This window comes from Symphalangus syndactylus, chromosome 10, assembly GCF_028878055.3.
Source record: "Symphalangus syndactylus isolate Jambi chromosome 10, NHGRI_mSymSyn1-v2.1_pri, whole genome shotgun sequence".
Classification (NCBI taxonomy): Eukaryota; Metazoa; Chordata; class Mammalia; order Primates; family Hylobatidae; genus Symphalangus; species Symphalangus syndactylus.
The window spans coordinates 86180519-86202573 of NC_072432.2; the positions used below are offsets into that span (position 1 = coordinate 86180519).

At 46.1% G+C, this 22055-nt stretch overlaps 1 protein-coding gene across 2 annotated transcripts in view; it reads left to right on the top strand.

Moving 5' to 3' along the window:
• SCFD2 (sec1 family domain containing 2) overlaps nt 1–21283 on the top strand; it is a 489317-nt gene extending 468034 nt beyond the window's left edge. For both annotated transcript variants that reach the window (XM_055294679.2, XM_055294680.2), the window contains 2 exons: nt 9106–9225; nt 20846–21283. In XM_055294679.2, coding sequence (XP_055150654.2) covers nt 9106–9225; nt 20846–20938 — 213 coding nt within the window. In that variant the 3' untranslated portion in view covers nt 20939–21283. The remainder of the gene's footprint in view (nt 1–9105; nt 9226–20845) is intronic.
• Nucleotides 21284–22055: the final 772 nt, after the last annotated feature.

The following is a 22055-nucleotide window of genomic DNA, read 5'->3' on the forward strand; positions in this document are numbered from 1 at the left end:
CCAGATGAGCTGGGGAGAAGAGCAGGTATACCCACTAGGTCATTTTTCCAGCAGTTCTGAGAAAGTGTTTGAAGTAACTTGATGTACTTCTCGACCAGAGGATAGACTTGCGCTTAGCCACACAGAACTGTCAGCTTCAAAGGGCAGTATACGAAGCCCACTAGCGAGTGGCTCTAGCAAACTAGGGAGAAACAGCTTTGGCAGAACCTGACATTCTTCAAACAGGCTTTTCTCTAAAATCCTTGTGCATGGAATACCTTGAGCTCCTTAGAGGAAAGCTTGATAATGATCTAATAAATAAATCAAAACATACCTTACCCCTCTCCCTACAACATTAATTTAATTTAAAACTATCATGTCTAATAGGCAGCACTTTTAAAGTGCATTTCTGGAATTTGTGGTTTGGATCTCAGTCTCCTGAAAATAATTTATTTTCTATCTACTCCATATGTTTGGACCTCAGCTTGTTTTGACTAAAGGACATGATTTGTCAAGATGTTTTCTCTGCTAAAATTGACATGAGAAGGGTGGGTTTTATCTAATGAAACTGCATGAGGCCCTTTTACCTCCTTTTATGCGTGCTTTTTAAGAAGTTCTTTTTTTGTTCTTTCATTTCTTATGTGGCCATGCTTAATTGGAAAAAAATTTTAAAACTATGAAAAAGACTCACAGAAAGCCCAGTGCTTACCTCTGGGTCTCTTATTTGAGTGGGTATGAATCCCCCATTGCCTTAAGTGGCAACAAAAAGAGGACCACAGGGAAAACTAGAGCAACTGCTCAGGTAGGCTTTGAAAAGCTGCTGGTGGTGAGGGGGTAAGAGTTAAAAGTCGTTCCATTGGAAGTAAGATGCCAACAAATTGCAATAACTTAAAGAAAGGAAAATTTATTACAAGGCCCTTGGGATGTCCTGGGGAACCCAAGGGCAGCAATGAGAGAGGCCTCAGTAAGGATTGAGACTAAGAACTGGAAAGCCATCAGGAAACCAGGCAGTTCTGTGAGACCCATTCTGCCCTGCATGAGAACAGTGCCCTGCATTTTGTAGATGCTCAATAAATAGTATAAATAAATGGTTGAGTAGCTATGCCAGAGCTTTGACTGAACCTTATCTATCTTAGGTCAAGCCTGAATTCCCAGGGAAGGGCCTCTAGTTGGCCCACCCTGGGTCAGGGGGCCATTCCAGGACCAATCAACTGTGGCTGAAGGATAGGGTCACATTGTAAGTGCATGGATGCTAGGAGCCTTTCCTATGACCACGTGGGCAGGGGAGATTGTTGGCTTGTGGATTGGACAGATACCTGCAGAGGAATATACAGCAGGGGTAAAGGATGCTTTGGAATGCAGAGCAAAAATGATGGGCTGTCAGTAAAGACTGATGTCAGGTCCTTGCATGGTGAGAGCTGAACATGCCTTGGAGGTCATCTAGTCCCGTTCCACATTGTTCATATAAGAAAAACAAGACAGGGTGCAGCAGTGCTCCTGTAATTCCAGCTGCTGTGGAGGCTGAGGCAGTAGGAGCGCTTGAGCCCGGGAGTTTGAAAGTAGCTTGGGCAACATAGCAAGATGAAAGAAAGAAAGAAAGAGAGAGAGAGAAGGAAGGAAGGAAGGAAGGAAGGAAGGAAGGAAGGAAGGAAGGAAGGAAGGAAGGAAGGAAGGAAGGAGAGAGAAGGAAGGAAGAAAAGAAAGAAAGAAAAGGAAAGAAAGAAAGAGAAAGGAAGAAAAGGAAAGGAAGGAAAAGAAAGAGAGAGGAGAGGAGAGAAGAAAAAGCAAGATTCAGAGGGTTGAGCTATTGGATTAGGTCCATTGGACTTAAGGGCATTTCTGACAAGAGGAAAATATCTCAGTGTTCACGTTTGTTGATTAAATGAGTACAAGTCCTGGAATTCCTCTTTGCAACACTATTTGAAACCATTGTTTATATTTTTCTTTTTCTTAATCATACTCTATGCTATGAAATAGGGTTCAATATTTGCATAACATTAGCTAAACATGATCCATAAGTTCAAGTGAGATAGATTTTGGTATGAACTGTAAAGCAAAAACACAAACTTGATTTTGGCAGTCTGTGTATTCCATCTGACAGTGTGCAATGATTGAGAGGCTCTTTTGTATGCTAGTCATTGCTGCGGGTAAAGAAGATATAGAGACAAACCAGGTTCCCTACCTGCCAAAGCACAGCTATATCATGTAGCTTACAGTTTGTTAAGGAGACGGATAAGAAAATTGAGGATTGCGGAGAGGAGAGATAAGTGGTGTGGTGGACAGGATGTGAGGGCATAGAGCAGTAGCTCAGTCAGGGAGTCAGAGAAAGCTTCCCAGGGGAGTTGGATTTTGCCAGACCAGCAGGAGTTAGGAACTCCAAAGTAATGAAATGCCATCTTACATTGAGGTGAGTACAGGCAGTTCCAAATGGCTGGAGCTAAGGGTGACCTGCAGGGAGTAGAAGAATATGAAGACAGAGATAAGCAGAAACTGGATCCCAGAGGGCTGGAGTTTTGACATTTGACCAGAAACACTGAAGTGCCATTGGATGTTTGCTAGGAATATATAACCAGTTTACATTTTATGAAGTTCACCCTGGCAGCAGTGCACAAGACAGAGACAAGAGCTGACTGGCTTGGGGAGGGAAGGTGAGAAGATGAAAGTCTAAGGTCAAGTAGGGTCAAGGGGACGAGGGGGCAGGGATGAAGCCTCGTGGATTCCACAGGACGGGGATCGACAGGATGCAGCCATAAATGAGTGGAGGCTGTCTAGGGCCATTCGCTTAGTTTGGAGTGACTGGATGGACAGTGTTAACATTGTTTCTGTTGGGAAGCAGAACTGGAAAAGAAGAAAACTTGCACTTTAGACTTGTTGAATTTAGGAGCCTGAGAGACAGCCTTACAGCTCAGCAGAGCCTGGGCCAGTGGTAGCAGTCTGGGGACATTGGCATGTGTGAGGCATTGAACTATGGCCAGGGACAGGGCCACCAAGGGAGGATGTTTGGGAGAAGATCAGGGACCAGAGGCCACAGCAGTCAGGAACACAGCTTGTCATGGAGCAAGTTGAGCAAGAGGAGCCCTCCAAGGAGGGAGAGAAGCTAAGAGGGCTTAGAAAGTGGAGGGCAGGGGGAAGTTTCAGGAAAAAGGAAGTCATCAACTGCAGCAAATGAGGCAGAGAGGTCAAGCTGAACAGCCGACGGGCTCTAGCAGCATGGAAACCTTTTGCAATGGGATTAAGTGTAAGTAAAAGTAAGTCCCACAAGGCTCTGGTGATTGGCTGATGTTTCTAAAGAACTAAAAATACAGAGTTTTAAGAGATGAATGCTAATAAAAATGCTTTTCATTTGAAGAATTTGTTGAGAAAAGGTGGTATGTGGAATGAAAGGTAGAACGGTTACAGCTCTGCAGCGAGATGGACTTTGATTTCAACCTCAGCCCTACAGCTTATAGTTCAGCTGCTTTGGACAAGTTATTTCACCTCGTTAAGCCTCTGTGTCTCTGTGTGAAATGGGGCTTCTGCCTGCTTCATAGATTCTAAGGCTTGCATAAAGTGATGCTTGTCACTTACCCTCCCCGACCTGATTTTCCTCCATAGCACTCACCACCTTCCTTACTTACCCACTGACTTACTGATTTTATTGACTGTCACTCTCCCTCCACTAAAATATAAGCTCTGTGACAGCAGGGGTTCTTTTCTCTTTGGTTCACTGATGAATGAATCTCTGATGCTTAGAATGGTGTCTGGCCCCACAGTAGTTGGTCAATAAATATTTGTTGAATGGATGAATAAGTGAATGAAACATGAGACGTGAACTGTTCAGAGGGAGTGGCAGTGCTGTTACTAATTCTCGGTGGGAGAAAAGCCATTACCAAGGGCCAACTTCAGTGTCAACCTGGGTGCTTCCTAGGCTTAGTACCCCTTAAGGCCAAAGCTCCTATTGAACTGTCTTCCTTCTACAAGGCCCTGCCCATAGTTGGAGAATGACCTGCCCCTTGCCTGTTGTAGGGACAAATGAGTCACAAATAAAGAGAAAGTGAGTGGAGGAGCACGACATGGAGGAGGAATCAGGATCCCAGACTCTTAGAGGGCGCCTAGAAACTGGAAGCAGCAGCAGAAATCCTTCTTTTGACAATCCCAATGATAGACAACCCCAGCTCTTTGATAACACATCAAAGAGCTCTCTCAGGGGTGCACACCTCAAAAGGAGTCTCTGCAGCCTCTGCTGCAAAGGCTGGGATGGAATGGTGGAAGGAAACTGTCTTCTCTCACCAGAACTGATGTCTTAAAATCACAGCCAGCAAAGATTTAGAAAATGAAAGAAAGAACAGTGACTCGGACTTGCTTTATTAATCTGTGCATTTGCAATTGCAGTAGTTATGCTTCAGTCTTTCATCTTCAAAGTGCCTTATACCATGAACTAACATGCAAACAGGACTCAGTCATGTATGGCTGATTATAAGGAATGTGTTATTCTGATGGAAAAGACTGAAAAGACTCCACTTCCCAACAGTCTGTTGACTTGAATGGCTCCACAAGAAAAGTCTGGTATCAAAACATGAATCTAAACAGAAACCAAAATAGCAAACACCAGCATGCATTAATTGGACCCATTTATTTGCACCAAAACCAACATTCCCCCACTCCTTAGCCCCAGGGTATTGTTCTTTGTTGTTGCAGTTTGTTTCTTTTTTTCCCTTTTCATCTGTCAATACATCCTTCCAAGATTCTCCCAATGTACTTTGGATTCCAGACTCTCTTATAGAAAGCATATGTCTTTGGGAACATATTGCACCACGTTCAAGTTCTGGAGCCAATTTATTTCTGTCCCAGGATTAACTGAGAAACAATTGTTTGTAGGGCTGGAAGGAAGGTCTGGGTTACTTACTCAGCCAGAAGAACTATGCATAAAGCAAAGGGAGAGTTTCTAAGAAAAGAAGGGCCTTTCCTGTTAACCTGTGGATATGATTCATTCCTTCATATAACTATTTCATTCATGCAACATTTACGGAAAGGTTACCAGGTGCTAAGTACTAAGCACAAACAGGCCAAAACCCACTGGTGTGGTCCACACCGTGTCTATAGGTTACAGGCCTTTCTTACTGATATGGAAAATCCCCAAGGTGTATGGTTGAGTAAGTATAAGGTAGAGTGTTAGAGTTCAAGATGGTGATTACCTGTGTGGAGGTAGTGACAGGAGTGGGTTATGAGAGGGTCTCTTCGGGGTGGTGGTTTTCTGTTTCTTGGTCTGGGTACTGGTTACACTGGTTTGTTTACTTTAAAATTAATGGAGCAGCACGCTGGTGATATGCATACACTCAGTAAATTATCATATGTTTAACAGGTGTTCCAAAAAACAAATACCAGTGTTCAGGTATGGCACAAGCCACTGTGAATGGCTCCAGCAAATAATGTGTGTGGAGGAGATGAAAATAGAGTCATAAACCAGAGGCACGTTGTAAAAGCCTTATATGCTGAACTACGGAGTTCGAACTTTATCCTAAGAGCTATGAGACTCTATGCAGATAATCTGAGCGTGTGATGGAGCTGAGAGGTGTTTTCAGAGTGCGACCTCTGGCGTTTTGCTCCTGGATCCATGACTGTGCATGAACCTCAATCTCTGCATTTGCAAAATACACTAATAATTGTGTTTGCTTTCTAAGGATATTTTGAGAATTAAATAAGATAACACAAAAATAGTACAATGTTTGCTATATTCAATAATAAATATTTGTATTTTAGAAAACATACTTGGCAGAAATGAGGAGAATGGATGGGGTATGGCCAAACTGCAGATGGGGAGACAAACCAGAAGGCTATAGCAGTGATCTAATGTGGAAGTAATCAAGGAGATGTTGATAACCTTAAGTAGGTAGAATGAATAGAACTTCATCTGGGAGATGAAAGAAACAGCAAAGTCTAATATGTCTCTCATGTGCCTGGCTCAGGTGACTGTGAAGGTGGTGATGCTGTTAGAAATTCAAGAGAAGGGAGAGTTTTGGGGAAAAGATCATGGATCACATTTGAAACCTGTTGAGTTCAGAAATCCTGGGAGGTGTCGTCCGCAGGAGCTGGGTGGTGATGTCCACAGGAGCTCAATAGAGATGACTGAGCAAAAGGCATAGGTTTGAGAGGTACATAAAAGATATTGAAGGCACATGAGAAGATGAAGTCCTTCAGGGATGTTGCATTGAGTGCAAAGGGCAAGGAGCCAAGGATGGAGCCATAAGTAACAACATTTAAATGGGCAGACCAAGAAAGGGAACCTATTAAGAAATCTGAGAAGAAATAATTAGAAGGGTAGAAGGAATTACCTAGAGAAAGTGCTCTCATGGTACCTAAGAAGGGTGTCATCAGCTGTGACAGATGCCATAGAAATGTCAGGTTAGATGATGACAAAGGAGTGTCCATTGATTCCTACAATATGATAGCCATTGCGGACTCCCGTGAGAGCAATTCCAGGGTACAGTAGGACAAAAGCAGCGTTGCTATGGTGTCTGGTATGCAGATTGGAAGAAAGCAGTTGACAAATTGGTCAGGGGGAAACAGGTGCAGAGCAGGATGTGGACTTGAGTCTTTTTCTTTTCTTTTTTTTTGAGACAGAGCCTTGCTCTGTCCCTCAGGCTAGGGTGCAGTGGCGCGATCTCGGCTCACTGCAAGCTCCGCCACCCGGGTTCATGCCATTCTCCTGCCTCAGCCTCCAGAGTAGCTGGGACTACAGGCACCCGCCACCACACCTGGCTAATTTTTTGTATTTTTAGTAGAGACGGGGTTTCACTGTGTTAGCTGGGATGGTCTCAATCTCCTGACCTTGTGATCCACCTGCCTTGGCCTCCCAAAGTGCTAGGATTACAGGCGTGAGCCACCGTGCCCAGCTGACTTGAGTCTTTTTCTAAAGATAAGAGTGTTTTGAAACTTTTTCCAGTATTCACCACCACCTATTTTGAGGTCATTAGATAGTCCCCCAGTCCTCTCTCTTCTCTCTGTCCTTCCTTTCCTCCTGCCTGCCTGCCTTTGCATGCTGAATTTCCTCTTCAGAAGCCAAGGAATAACTTACGTAACTTGGAACACTTAATGCATCACCCTTTAAAGTGCTTTTAGAATAAGATGTTGAGACGTGGGTATAATCAGGCAAGGGAGCCAGAGAGTTCAGAGAAAGGAGTTGGCGGGGTGGTAAGAGAAAGGGCTTCCTCTTGCCCTGCTCCTCCCCCAGGCACTCCTCGGGACTACCTGTGACCTACAGATGCGTTGTGTTGGGCAAGAACACTTACTACCTTCATTCCCCCTCTCCTTGCTGGAGGTGAAGCCTGTTGCCCACCTTCTAGCTTTGGTGGCCACGCAGGCAGCTGGCAGACTTTTTCCTGCAAGGACTCCATGCATGCTCCATTCTGGCTGGGCCTCCCTGTCCCACTCCACCCTTCTGGTGACTGATTTTCTCTGGAACTTGACTCACACTATTTCTCCTGCCCACTACTCATCAAACCAACTGTGGCTTCCAGATTCAGCTCAAAACATACTGTCTTCAGGAATCCCTTCTTTTCCCCTCAGTGTCTCCATCACTGAGTCTAGTTATTGGTCATTTTGCATTTCCTGAGTAGTTACTTTGAGTTATTCTCATTTTAGTATATAAGAATATTTTTGCCTCATTGATGAAATCATAAGGAATCAGGAGGAATTCTCCACAGCATCTAGTGTAGGTTCCATGCAGCATGGACCCTCAGCTCAGGCTAGCTTGAAGAAGTTAAGGGCTGTAAGTCTGTACTGTACTGTAAGCACCTTGAGGGTGGGCCCTGTTCTCTTTCATCTTTGTACACCCTCTGTGTCCACCTACCTAAAGCTTTAACTATTTATTAATTCCACTAACATTTATTTAGTGCCTATTATGTAGAAGAAATTGTACTAGGTAAGCTGGGAATAGCATAAACCAGGAGGATGAGGCTCTTGCCTCATGGAGTTTATGTTCCAGTAGAGAAGATGACCAATAAGTAAACAAATAAATAAACAAACAAATAGAGTAACCACAGGCTGTGGTAGATGCTTTGAAGGAAATAAACAGAGCCATGCAACAAAGAAGGGGGCACATTTATGCTGAGACCTGAAGATTAACAAGGAAGAAAGAAGTTGTCCCTCAGCCTTCTCTTGTTTTTAATAGCTCCTGCTCCTTTAACTTTTCTTTCAATGAAATCTTTATTGAAAGAGACATAATAAGGTGCTGTGTTATACATTTTCCTTGTCAATGAGTTCACAGACCACTGGGACATCTGGTAGCTAAGAAGTCATCATCTCTCTATGGGCTGTTTATCACACCTGCATAATGGAGGTAGTGACGTAGGATTTTTCTCACCCACTTTGCCAACCAGGGACCTCCACAGCCAGCAATGCCCCACTCCCAGGCCTTGCTAGCCCCTGGGCCTGCCACAGGAGATGCCTCACCTACTCGGCCCACTGGGCCATACCTGGCTTGCGCACTGGCTTAGCCTGTGGCTAGGCAGGCATGCCCCAGCTCACCCATGTTATAGCTCGTACCCGCATTCAGCGATTCCCGAGTTCTTGTCCCATGCCGAAGAAGAAAGAGGTCACACTGACAATTGAAAAGTGAGCAGGATGGAGAAGAATTTTATTGAGCAGCAGAACAGCTCTCAGCAGAGAGGGGATGCAAGGGTGGTCCCCCAACTGAAGTCAGGTGGTTTTTCTCTGTGTGTGGCTGAGTCCGGGGCTTTTATGGGCTCAGAATGGGGAGTGCATGCTGATTGGTTTGCAAGTATGCAAAAAAAGGCTAAAGCAAAGTCACTGCTCAAAGATGGACATGACAGTGTAAAAAAACAATTAGGGAAGGGTAGGTATATGTAAAATAGGTGAAGGGTAGGGATCAATCAGAGGAAAACACACCAAATGGGAAGGCAGGTTCTCAATCCGGTCCATGGATTTACCTGGGACTTGTAGCTAGGCTTTAAACTGTCATCAGGTTTCACCAGGGACCCACCCCTGTCTGCCTAGGATTTGTCTGCCTCCTGCCACTATCAGTAGTAGTCCTGAGGTTTCTACAGAGGGACAATGAAGATGGTACCCAGCTGCATTGTGCCTGCATCACTGCCATCCACCTAATACTGCTGGTGTTTTGTTTTGCAGGTGAGCCGGCCTCATCCTAGTGACTACCCCCTCCTGATCCTCTTTGTGGTAGGTGGGGTCACAGTCTCTGAAGTGAAAATGGTCAAAGATCTTGTGGCATCGTTGAAGCCAGGAACCCAGGTACTGAGTCCTCCATGATTTGAACAAGAGCTCAGAGGTAGGGGTGTGAAGGATGGGTGAGGGCCCTCCACCTCCGGGTCCCAGTGCCCCTCTCCTAGCCTGCCTGCCCATCACCCTCTTGGCTTTGTTCCCTCCCTCCTGCTGCTGCCTATGTCACAATGTCTTCCTGCAGCCAGAACCAGCCCTACATGCCCTGGAGTTCCTTTGTTCCCAGTGGTGGAGGACTGGGTCATTTTGATATAGTCTATCATGACAGGTTAAATGCTATGACACCAAGCAAATGAGCCCTAAATGGAAACTCTGTTCTTTGCAAAATAATCTGGGGCAGGGTGGAGTCCAGTGGGGTGAAGGGAGGAAGGAGAGCTCTTCTTTTCTAGCTCTGGGCTTCTGGGGCTACGGTACTGTTATCCCTATTCTTGATTCCTTAGGGGCCTATATTCTCTGGAGTCCAATCAGTGTTGAATCACTCAGGAGTTTTCACTGCTTTCTAGGCTCCAGATACGGAGGGATAACTCCAGGAACCACCTCCCAACTGTGGCAATTAGAGGGCGGGGCCAGAGGGGTGTGGGTGGGGTCACTATCCAGACAATGACTAGTGTTGTAGCTTTCTTCTCTACCTCCTGCCAGGCCGCATCCCATCCCCTAAACAAGAAAACTGGCTCTGTGGCCCAGTGGTGAAGAACATAGACCTTTCTATTTTATGGGCCCAAGTTCCAGTCCTGCCTCTGCCTTTGACTAATCAGGTGATCTGGGAGGGAAAAGCCCTCAGTTTCCTCATTTAGGAAATGCGCCAGGGTGGCTGTGAATCTTAAATCGGAAGAGGCTTGAGAATATTCTTCTTAGCACTATGCCTGGCTCAGGACGCTCAGTCAATGATGGCTGCAGTTACTCTCAGCCGTTTTTGAGCAGTCACCACACTGCTGTGCTGGAGGGTTTGAGGCTCACAGCATGACGCAGCAGGAGCCCAAGGAGAGAGAATAGGAGAACCCCTGCCTCTGGAAGTTCTCCTGTGACTGGGGATGCACAGCCTGTTAAATCGGTAAGATGTAAAACCCTAGCCTTAGTGTGTTCCCCGAAACAGCCCCTGAGCCGGGGATGAGAGAGCAGGTAGTTTACTTGGCAGATGATCCCAAGAAGCAGAAGTGAAGAACTTAGAAAAAAAAAAGACAGTGAAGAAGAAAAGCCACAAAATGACACACTGCCAAGCTGGGTATGCTCTGGGCGCAGTCCTCTGGGGGCCCCTGAGGAGCTGGTGTTACATGGCTCAGAATTGTCATGCCAGAGGTCGGAGAGCCTGCGATGTCTTCCCTTCCACTCTCATCCTCCCAGGTTGACACTTGACTCTGGGGGTGTTATCTTCCCAGTGCTCTGGGGTTACAGCTTTGTGCCACCTCCTACCTCCACCCACTACTGTACATATCTACACAGCCAGCTCCAGGAGCTGCATCCTTCCCGTCTGTGACATCCTACCTGTTGCTCCAGGCTCTTTCCACATCTCTACCCACATCCACCATCTATACTGGGCAATGCAGCTCTGGACTTCTCCCTGACTACTTCATATTTGCTGGCCCAGTCTCCTCAATCAAATACAAATTCCTTGAGGACAAAGGCTGGGGCTTTCCAGGCCTGAGCACATGGCAGTGGCTCAGTAACCCTTGTAGTTTGAGGGGTTTATTGATTCGAAGAGAACTGGCCTGGTAGGAGCAGTCTGTGTTGTCGGAGTGGCTGAGCTACCAGGTTAAGCCAAGAAGGTCTTGTCCCTGCTGGTCTCCAGACACCCAACTGAGGAATGGGACCTGGGTACCTAGAGAGCCACAGCAGACTCTTGAGCAGGGGAGTGGCCAGTTTTTGACTATGACCATTCTTCTGTTACTATCACCTGTTATGGTCATAGCTGGTGAGATTTCTGATAAATTTGTAAATTCTGCTTCATTTAACACCCTCCCTGCCAGCAGTGATAAGGTTCTGTGTAATGAATGATTGCCTTTTCGAGCAAGACCTCTTTTTTTTTTTCATCAGAAACCACACTTCTTGTTGCCCCTAACATGGTGCACCAAATTCTTAGCTCTTCAGAACAGTGATGCATTGTAATAGCCTGACAGACATGTTAATCCCTACTCTAAAAGAATAAAATGCAGACGTTTTCAAAGTCCTGTGACCTGAGTTTGACAACAGAGCCCCAGAATCTACAGTGACTTTGCTGCAATCTGACCCTGTGCTCAGTCATCTGCAGAGAGAGCTTCTCAAAGGATTTTGAGCTTAAGGATCAGCCTTGACTGCTACTTGCCCTTTGTGCAAAAAGCTCCCCTGAAGAGTTAGCAGGCCCTAGGAAGATTCCTCAGGCAGCAGGGGAAACAGAAAAGGCATTCTTTATCATGAAGTCCTTCATCCCCACATTTTTGAAAGGAGGTGAATTACCTGGATGTTTGCAGAGTGACACCTGCTGTGGCGGGTCTCCCTTTCTTAGACCTTGACAGACACACAGCTGCCCTGGCCCTACAGCAAACTCTGCTGATCTGAGACAGGACCAGCTTCCTGCTTTTTAGAGTGCAGCGGAAATCATGCCTTGCTGCCCTAGCAATACACGAAGTGGCGTGCGTGCTAGTTCCCTTGTCTGCTCAGACTCAGACTTCTGTTCGAGAACACATGTGACCCAATTGAAGGGGATAGGTTCTACGGAATCTATACCCAATAGACTGTCTAAGACCTTTGGGCAAGCACGGGAGTAACCCTCACTTGATCATTGATGTAAACAGCAATAATAGACATAGCTAGTGCTTCCATTCTGGCTTTACTATCCAGCCTTTACTTGACCATCTCCCAGGATAAGGATTTGTCCCCTTCCACTGCAGCCTATTTGAGGTTTGGAGGGTATATTAGTCAGGGTTCTCTAGAGGGACAAAACTAATAGGATAAATGTAGATATAAAGGGGAGTTTATTAAGGACTATTGACCCACACAGTCACAAGGTGAGGTCTCACAATAGGCCGTCTGCAAGCTAAGGAGCAAGGAAGCCAGTCTGAGTCCAAAAGCTGAAGAACTTGCAGTCCAATGTTCGAGGACAGGAAGCATCCAGCATATGAGAAAGATGCAGGCTGGGAGGCTAAGCCAGTCTAGTCTTTCCACGTTCTTCTGCCTGCGTTTATTCTGGCTGTCCTGGCAGCTGATTAGATTATGCCCACCCAGATTGAGGGTGGGTCTGCCTTTCCCAGTCCACTAATTCAAATGTTAATCTCCTTTGGCAACACCTTCACAGACATACCCAGGAACAATACTTTGCATCCTTCAATCTAATCAAGTTGACACTCAATTAACCGTCATGGAGGGCTTCATTCTTGGTTCTGATATCTCCTCTAGATGAAGCCCAAATCTGCCTCTTTGGCACTGTCACTCATCAGTGCTGGTTCTAGCTCTTGAGCCACATAGAATTTAAAAGAAAATGAGATTCATCCCTCTTCCGCACGACAATTCTGCAGACATAGGAAGATAGCTCCCATGTCCTCCCCCAGGTCTTCTCTTCTCCAAACTGAATATCATCAGTTCCTGTAGCCACCCCACTCTTACCCTGTGAAATGGACCTGAATCCCCTGACGATGTCACAGCTCTCCTCAACCCCAGTTTGTCTCCCTCTCTTGCACTTGATTGGAACCAAAAGCCAAACCTTGGTGTGGACTGATCAGCTCAGAGAAAATTAGGGTCACCTCCTCCTCCTCTCTACCATGGCCTACAAAGCCCACATGATCTCACCCCTGCCTACATCTGGGGCTTCTTTTCCTACCACTCTTCTCCTTGCGTATGCCCCTCCAGCCTCAGGACTTTGCATTTTTCAACTATTATATTCTCAGCACCACAAACAGAGTCTGCCACTTAGTGGATATTCATGAATGTTAATTGAATGTCCAATACTGAATATTAGAGACTCTACTTGTGCCATTCCAGCATAACAGAAAAGCAGCTTTTCTGGAAAAGACCACACAAACCACACCAACCTATTGACTGACACTGACATTATAGACAATTAAAACCACTTTGTCTTTTGTATCTATTGCTATTATTTCAAATCTTCCCTATTCTACTGCTGTGTGGGTGCTCTTTGGATCCACATACAGGAACTTGCAATCATTCCTATTAAGCTGGATTAACTAATGATTCAGCAGGCATTTATTGACTGTCTAAAAAGCAAAAACATGATCTGCTCTGTGCCAGGCATTGTCTTTTATGCTAAGGACAGAACAGTGACCAAGCTAGACACATTCCTACTTTCATGAAACTTCCATTCTACTGGGTAGTGACTGACAATAAACATGGAAGCACCAGCTCATGACAAGTGGACAGCAGACATAGATGGGTGCTAGTGTAGAAAAACCAGGAGGAATAGCTTCCTTTAGATAGCACAGACTCCCATGGAGAAGGCTTTGGATCTGAGATTTAAAAAGCATTTGGGGATCAGCTGTTCAAAGGAAATGAATAGAATCCATTCACAGCACCTCCAGAAATGAACTATCTTTCACAAAAAGTGGCAAGAATAGCATGAAACACAGGAAACCAGAAACCACATGCCCACCTGCTAGCCTCTGAAGACTGCTCTGCTCTAAAAGGGACGTTTTCTCCACTCTCCTGCCTGTGGCTGTTGGGAGATGTGCTGATGAGAGAAAATGGGTGCATTGGAGAAGGTCCTCTTTCCTGTCCACAGAAAAGGGATCAAGAGGGCAACCTCCTCCATCCCAAACTGCCACAAACACCAAGTGGGAGATTCCAGGTTTCCCCTGCTCTGATCCGCATGTGCCCGACATCAGCCTCTCTCCTCACTCACTTGATGCCTACTGTGGGACTCCATGGCCAGATAGCTCTGGCTGGCTGAACTTTGCAGCTGGATGGTAGCGAGAGGCTAGCAGAAGCCTGTGATTGTAAGAAGAAAATAACAGAGAGGGAAGCTCTGAGGAAATACAGGGAATGGCCAGCTCAGGAAAAAGAGGAAGGCCAGTGGGAAAGTTGACCCCCATCCACTGCTTTTCATAGCAAGGCACGTGCTTGCTGCACCCACACTTTCCTGTAGTTCTGCATTTATAGAGTTCCATAGTTCTTTTTCCTTTTTTTTTTTTGAGACAGTCTCGCTCTGTCGCCCAGGCTGGAGTGCAGTGGCATGATCTCAGCTCATAGCAACCTCCACCTCCCGCGTTCAAGTGATTCTCCTTCCTCAGTCTCCCGAGTAGCTGGGATTACAGGCGCCCACCACTACTCCTGGTTAATTTTTTGTATTTTTAGTAGAGACGGGGTTTTACAGTGTTGGCCAGGGTGGTCTTGAACTCCTACCTCGAGTGATCCGCCCGCCTTGCCCTCCCAAAGTGCTGGGATTACAGGAGTGAGCCACCATGCCCAACCCAGAGTTGAATATTTAGTGAAGACACAATAATTAAAAAAAAAAAAAAAGTTTTGCACACAACTTAAGAGGTTCAAGGATCCCTAATCCTGGCTCCAAAACTTGCCTCCAGGTTATTCTAAAATTGATGGGAAGCCCCAGGGAAACAACAGCGAAAAGATCTGCATCACACTTCAGGTCTTCTGAGAGCCTTATAAGCACAGCACAGTGGCTCTGAGGCAGTGGTAGTCAGGTCAGATGTTTCCGGGTTTTTCAGTAAGGCTAATCCACCATGCCACTGGCTTAATGATACAAACCTTCTGGGTTTATCACAGGTGTGTGAGTGTGTATGTGTGCGTGTGCCTATACAGCGTGAATACAATGTATGCTCCAAAAGCTGCCTATCAAATGAATGAATATGCATGTTGGTGCCTGTGCATATGTGGGTCACTTTGGGGAAGAATCTCCCAAATGTAAAAGAAAAGGGGAGAAAAAATGTACCGCTTGGTCCTTTTGATACTGGGTGTTAGAAATCAGGGAGCTATGGAATGTAAATCCTGGACTTCCCTGCTTCCTCTGTGTTCAGCAGAAATAGAACAGGAAGATGCTGGCACCTACAAATTACAGCCATGGTCTGGAGCAACGGAAAGCCCAGAGGGCTGGGTCACTCCTGAGGGCTGGGCTGCCCATGTGGAGTTCAGGGCAGGCCTGAGAACAAAGACCGAACATCCCCCTTCCAGCTGGAGTAGAGAGCAAGTGTGGGCCAAAGGCTGCCGGAGGGATTTGGTTCCCTGGCTGATGTCCTGCACCCCATCTCACAGTCAGTCGGTATATTTTTTTGATGTCAAGTATCTGCTTTGACACAGAGGCTTGTTGTTGGTGAATGAGCTGCATCTTCAAACACTCCTTGCTAGAACTGCCTGCAGTTGGCAACACGTGCTGACACCTAAGTCATAACTGCCCTGCAGCTTGCAGTGTCATTCAGTCTCTTCGAAAACAATTTTTTGTTTTCATTAAAAACCCCATTTCTCATATTTGAGTGTGAAATTTATTTTTAATCAGCAAAGATTCTCTCCCCACTGGCTGTTTTTGTGGAAGGTGTTCTGGTGGGTAGATGGTGCAGGGCAGGTATGGTGGCTGGGCCAAGCTCTGAGCACTGCGGGGTGCTCTTGAGTGTCCTGGATGCCTCTGGCTTGAGAAGGAGGCTGACCACTGCCACCAGCCCTCTTGGCTATTAGCAGGTGAAAGTGGGGTGGCTAAGAGTTGATGGGTCGGGGTAAAGTCAGCTGACTCTTCGGCCCTGAATGACACTCAGGCCTGTGTTGAGAAGAAAGAACAAAAACAACCCCCAAAAAGGAACAGGAGGAAAGAGAGGGAGGGGAAGGAGAAGGAGGAGAAGAAGAGATGGCAGGGACCCTCAAAAGGGGAGAGGGAGAGGAAGCAGGGAAGACCAGGTTTAGGTTCTATGTACCTCTGATTTCTAATACTGAGAATCAAAAGAAGCATTTTAGAAAATGCAGAGAAAAGTAGCCATATGATGGGCAAGGATTGAGCATCACCCGTGGGAATTTTCTTCAGTGCCCTTGGTTGCCTGAGAAAAGACCAGTTCTCTGAAAGGAATTCTCTAGTGCTTAATTTGTCCACTAGCACATGTTTGATGATCATGTTTGAAAAAAATTAAATGTCATATCTGATCAGCCAATTTCAAACTTTTCTATTTTCTTTTTCATTTTTGAACATCTTTGTTCCTGTTTAGGGCCCACTGTTTAGAATTGTAGGGTGATCTTAGCCAAATAATGTAGAAATGTTCTAGTAAAATGTGCTTTAAAAATTCCAAAAATTCAAAAAAGTAGCCAATACCAAAAGATGCCTAAGATGCAAACATACTTAAAGACCACCAACTATTATATTTCATGCTCTATGTGAAATGTCAGCAGTATGATCCTGCCTGCTCTTCAAAATAGGAATTAGAGACAAGTAGGTCTTTCATCGAATGGAGAGGAAACACATTTACCTGGAGCTGTCTGAGCATCTCCTGCTAGAGCTGCCCTGAGTGAAGACTTCCCACTGACCGTGGCTACACTCCCTGCCTCCTTCACTGCTGTATGGTTTTTGTTCATTCAATCAGGCACTAACTGACTCAATCAAAGACCTGCTATGTATCAGGCACTGTGCTAAGAAACAATGAAAAGACTCAGTTAAGTTGACAGGGAATACCGTGAGATACCAATAGCCAGGGGGACACACTCAGGCTTGGGGGAGGGGTGGTCTGGGAAGGCTTTCTGGAGGGAGTGATGCCTGAGCTGATTGTTGAAGGGCAATGGAGGAGGGGTCTTTGGGCAGAGTGGGGAGCTCCTCTCCCAGACAAAGAAGCATCCCCAAAGTGCCAGGTGTGAAATTACGAGGAGTTAGGGAGGCCGGAATGTGGGACTGACTTGGGGGTGTGGAGGCAAGGGCTGGATGTGGAGTGCTGGCAGCATTCAGGTTCTGATGTCCTGTGATGCGCTCCGGGAGGGCTGGGCTTACCAGAGGGCAGTGATGAAGCTGCAGGGATTTTAAGCCTGGGAGTAATGCGATCGGATTTACACTTGGGGTCACTGGCTCTGGCAACTCCACCTTCCCTGCATCTGCCCCATAACTGCTGTGAGCTGGGTGGAAGGATGCAGCCAGGGATGCACATAATGAGGACAGTGACGGTGACAAAGGCAGTCATGGCAGCTGCCATTCTAAGCCCCTCTGGAGCCTGTCATTGTGTCAGATATTTTACGAAGATGTTCACATTGATCCTCGCATAATCATGTGGGGTGGGTATCATTCCCACTTTACAGATGAAGAAATTGAGGCTCAGTGTGGTTAAGCAACTTCTCCAGGGTCATTCATCTGGCAAGTGGCCCAGCCAGGGTCCAACGCAGACTGGACCCTCCTAAACCTGTGCTCTTAACCACTGTACTATCCCAAAGCCTCCTGGCCTCAGTCCTGCAGTCTCCCCTCCACAAAGGCCCCCTAACCTACTGCTTGAGAAGCCCCTGTTTTCCATCTGTTTCTTTTCACCCCTCCACAGAGCAGGCCCCAGACAGCCTCTGGCTGAGCCCTCATGAAGCTGTAGGCTGATTATTGTCAAATACCTGCTTGTTCAGATGTGAGGACTGGCCTTACTGTTCCAGCTCAGTGGCAGTAGCCAAGTCCACGGTCTCTGTCAGCCATGGCTGGAAGCCCAGCACACTACCCGAGAGTGACAGATTCTTTGGGCTCAGTTATTGCTGCTCTGGAAGTCAACACTTTTAGCCGTTTCACTCCAAGTTCCTCAAACCTGCTGAGAAGACTTAGCAGCCATGGGGATGGAGATGTACCCTAGCCCTCAGGCCCACCCTCACCCCAGCCAGAGAGGAATCCACCATCTTTGCTTTAGAATTAAAGACCCCAAGGGCTAGCAGTGTGCTGGAGACCACCACGTCACAGCAGGAGGAGAGGGCCCTTTGCATGAATGACTGCTGGCCTCTGCCACCTTCGAAGCACCTACTTCCAAAGAGCACAGTGTTTGTCTTTATGTGTACATTTAAAAAGATTTCTGAAGAAGGGCCTCCTTTTTTTTTTTTTTTTTTTTTTTTTTTGAGACAGAGACAGAGTTTCACTCTGTTATCCAGGCTGGAGAGCAGTGGCACAATCTTGGCTTGCTGCAACTTCCACCTCCAGGGTTCAAGCTATTCTCCTGCCTCAGCCTCCCAAGTAGCTGGGACTGCAGGCGTGCACCGCCATGCGCAGCTGATTTTTGTATTTTTAGTAGAGATGGGATTTCACCATGTTGCCCAGGCTCGTCTTGAACTCCTGACCTCAGGTGATCCACCCAAATCGGCCTCCCAAAGTGCTGGGATTACAGGCATGAGCCACCGCACCTAGCTCGAAAAAGGGCTTCTTAATTGTGGTCTGTGAATTCCTAGGAGTTTATGAACCATCCCTAAAACTATAACACATAATCTTGTATGAACATCTGTGTGTTTTTCTAGAAACTTCTTAGCTATCATAAGATTCAAAAGGAGATCTAGGACCAAATCACAAAACCACAATAATACAGCAGCTCACAGTTGCTGAGCACTTCCTGTGCTCCACATACACGATCTTACGTAATCCTTGCCATACTCCCTCAAGCTTGGCACTGTTATTTTCCTTCTGAGAGAGATGAGGTGAGCGAGGCTGTAAGTTGTGACTTTCTGGAGGGCATCTGGCCAGTCCGTGTGGAGATGGGATCTCCTCAGGGTCTGCTGATGGCACTCGCCTGGAAGCCGCCAGGCTCAATTACCTACTAGGTTTGGTGAGGAAGACCTGATATAAGTAGAGACCCTCTCAGGAGACACACATTCAAACAGTTTCTAAACCATGCATGCAGGTGATAGAGAAGGCCAATCTTCACCCGCTGTCCTCAAAGGCTCCTTGCATGGTTTTCAAGGAAAATCGTGAAACACAGATTTCAGAGAATTTGTTTCTGCCAAAAATATGACTTGGCTGACATTAACTATATATATATATATATATATAAAGATAATCCTCTTTCAAGGAGAAGTAACATAGATGCTTCCAAAAACTAAGTTTTTTAAACAGAAAACTTTCTCATAAGGTTGTTGAAAAATTCTTTCTTTAACAACAAGAAATGCTTCCTTCTCTCTTCCTCTTCTACTTTTTCTCTTCATTAGAGTATAGACTTTTTGTTTTCCACCAGTGAGCTCGTGGACATGCGGTTGGTTAATTCACTAACTTAAGTATACCTGGGACCATTTTGGGAGTGGGCAAGGAGGATAGTAAAGTGTGCGGGCCCACTTGCACCACTCCAAAGGAGCGCAGCCAGGTAGTCATGCTGTGGGCCTTGGAATCCGCTTCCAAGGGATTGTGGGCTGCGGAATTCGGGCTCCAGGACAGCTTTCCCATAGTCCCCTCTTCTTCTAGGGTGCATACAATACTGCTTGTGCAAAATCTAACCAGGCCCTTACAAAGCACATCATGCCCCCGGCCCAGACCCAGGGAATAGGCTCTCCCACTGTTGCAGAGTTAAATCTATCCTGGAATAAAATTCAGACTGAGGGAAGCAGAAAGGGTCACCGTGAAAGAAGCCAGAGGAGCCCAAAGGTGCGTGTGTAGTAAGGGAGAAAAGGGCCCAGAGCCCTTGATGACAGGGAAGGGAGGCACGGGGGCACTGGGGCCAGCCTATCTGCGCTGGGATCCTGTCTCAGCCGCTGACTGTATGTGTGTCCTTGTACAAGTTGCTGAGCCTTTCTGTACTTTATTTTCTTCATCTACAAAGCAGGAATAATAAACGTGCCTATTTCATAAGCTCGATATCAGGATCAAATGGATATTCAATGAGATAATCCTCAGAACCTGGCACATCATAAAAATTAACAAGTATTATCATTATCATCACCATCATCCTTATGAGTTGAAATGTGTCCCCTTTAAAATGTCTTGCAGTCCTAACCTCCCCACTGGCACCTGTGAATATGACCTTACTTGGAAATAGGGTCTTTGCAGATGATCAAGTTAAAATAGGGTCTTTCGTGTGGGCTCTAAGCCAGTGTGACGGTGTGTATATAAGAAGGGGACATTTGGACACAGCAACAGTCATGCATCGGGAGAGACAATGTGAAGGCGCAGGGTAGCTAGGAGAAAGGCATGGAACAGATTCCCTCGCAGCCCTTAGAAGGTGCCAACCCTGGCAACACCTTGATCTTGGACTTCCAGGCTCCAGAACTATGAGACAGTAAGTTTCCATTGTTTAAGCCACCCAGTTTATGGTACTAGGAAACTAACAATCACCATCATTGCTAACATCATCTACCTCCTGCATGTGCCTTCTCATGCTCCCTGGAGGACTAAAGGCTCCCTGAAATGGGGAGAAACCTTGATATTGATGTCAAATTACTGCATTACAAAGCGAGAATATGATCCAGTTCAATTTAGCAGCAAGGTAGTGGCTGGGCTCTGCCTCTCAAATGTACCTAGTGCCAGTCTCAGCCATCCTGAGTGGCTAAAGGTTCAGTAGACACAGCCCAGCCGTCCCACTGGCCATCTCTCCCAGACTGTGCCCCCCTCCTTCCAGGCAGGGCACTAGCGCCAGGTGCCATTCAACTGGCTGCCTTCCACTTTTCCTTCCTGGAACTTCACTTCATGCCCTCCCCCAAAGACATTTGTTGCATTCTATTTCTCATCATCCAATACCCTGAGATTGGCCCCCTAATTCCCTGCGGTTTGTTTGCCCTCTCCTGTTGTTAGGTAATCGTGCTGTCCACACGACTCCTGAAGCCACTTAACATTCCTGAGCTGTTATTTGCAACTGACCGACTGCATCCAGACCTTGGCTTCTGAGCATCTGCTGAGAAGATAAGACCTACTCAAGCTGGAAATGCCGATGCAGTTTTCTGCCACCACTCCAAATACTCCTCCACAACCAGCGTCCCTGTCACTAATTGCGAGTATGATGGAATTCTGCCTGAAGGGTATTGATACCTACTCAGTGAGGTACTTTGCTTGGATTGCTGTGATTCTTAGAAAAAAAAAGTTTTTTTTATTTTCCTGAAGGGGACAGTCTGTCTTTTGGCAAGTCCAATTAGTGATCGTTTCCATTTAGCCTTAACCCTCTGTTTGTGATCTTCCTGATTCCACCTACAAGTTCATTAATTCTAAATAAAAGCCTGTTGGCAAGTGTTGGTAGATTACAACTCTTTTAATTTGAAGTTGCTCGAGAATTTAGACATGCTTTAGAATTATGAGTGTGGGGAAAATTCGATGTTCCTTAGGATTATATAACTGAGGAGGGAACATTGCAACCAGGATCTGAGGCTTTGTTTCTCTCTTGCTCTGAAACATTTCTGAAAAGGCAAGGAAGGGAGGGGTAGTGTCTGGGGCAATGCTGGTAGCCTGCATGTGTTGTAAATCATCCTTCCATAACAAAGGACTGCATTGTTCTAGCTGGCCCACTGGGCAGGTCTGCCAGGCTACTTGGAACTGTAGTGGGAAGGTGGTTGATTGGAGGGTTATCTGCATATAAAAGGTTTTCTCCCCTCCAAAGAAAGACTCCAATACAAGGTATCTGGTCCCAAGGAGTCTAAATTGTAACAGCAACCCCTATGGACTTTGTGGGTATGAGTTTTGATTGAAATGTAAAGCTTTCTTTTCTGTAAGTTTAAGTTTTCCATCTGACCATAGCAGAAAAAGCTAGACCCACCTAGTGAAATTTTGTAAGAACTCCAGGGCAAAAACGAACCACTTGCAACCCACGTGTTGTATAGCAGTAGGACCTGCCGCATTAGGTTGGGGGAGAATTAAAAGAGTTAATATGTGTAATGCATTTGGAACATGGCACATGGCGAGCTCATACAGAGCACATGAGAATTTATTGGTAATAAATGTCCGATGATTGCTCACGCAAGGCCGTATGTCTCTGATAGAACTTTCTTCATCACTAATGCTAGCCACGAAGTCA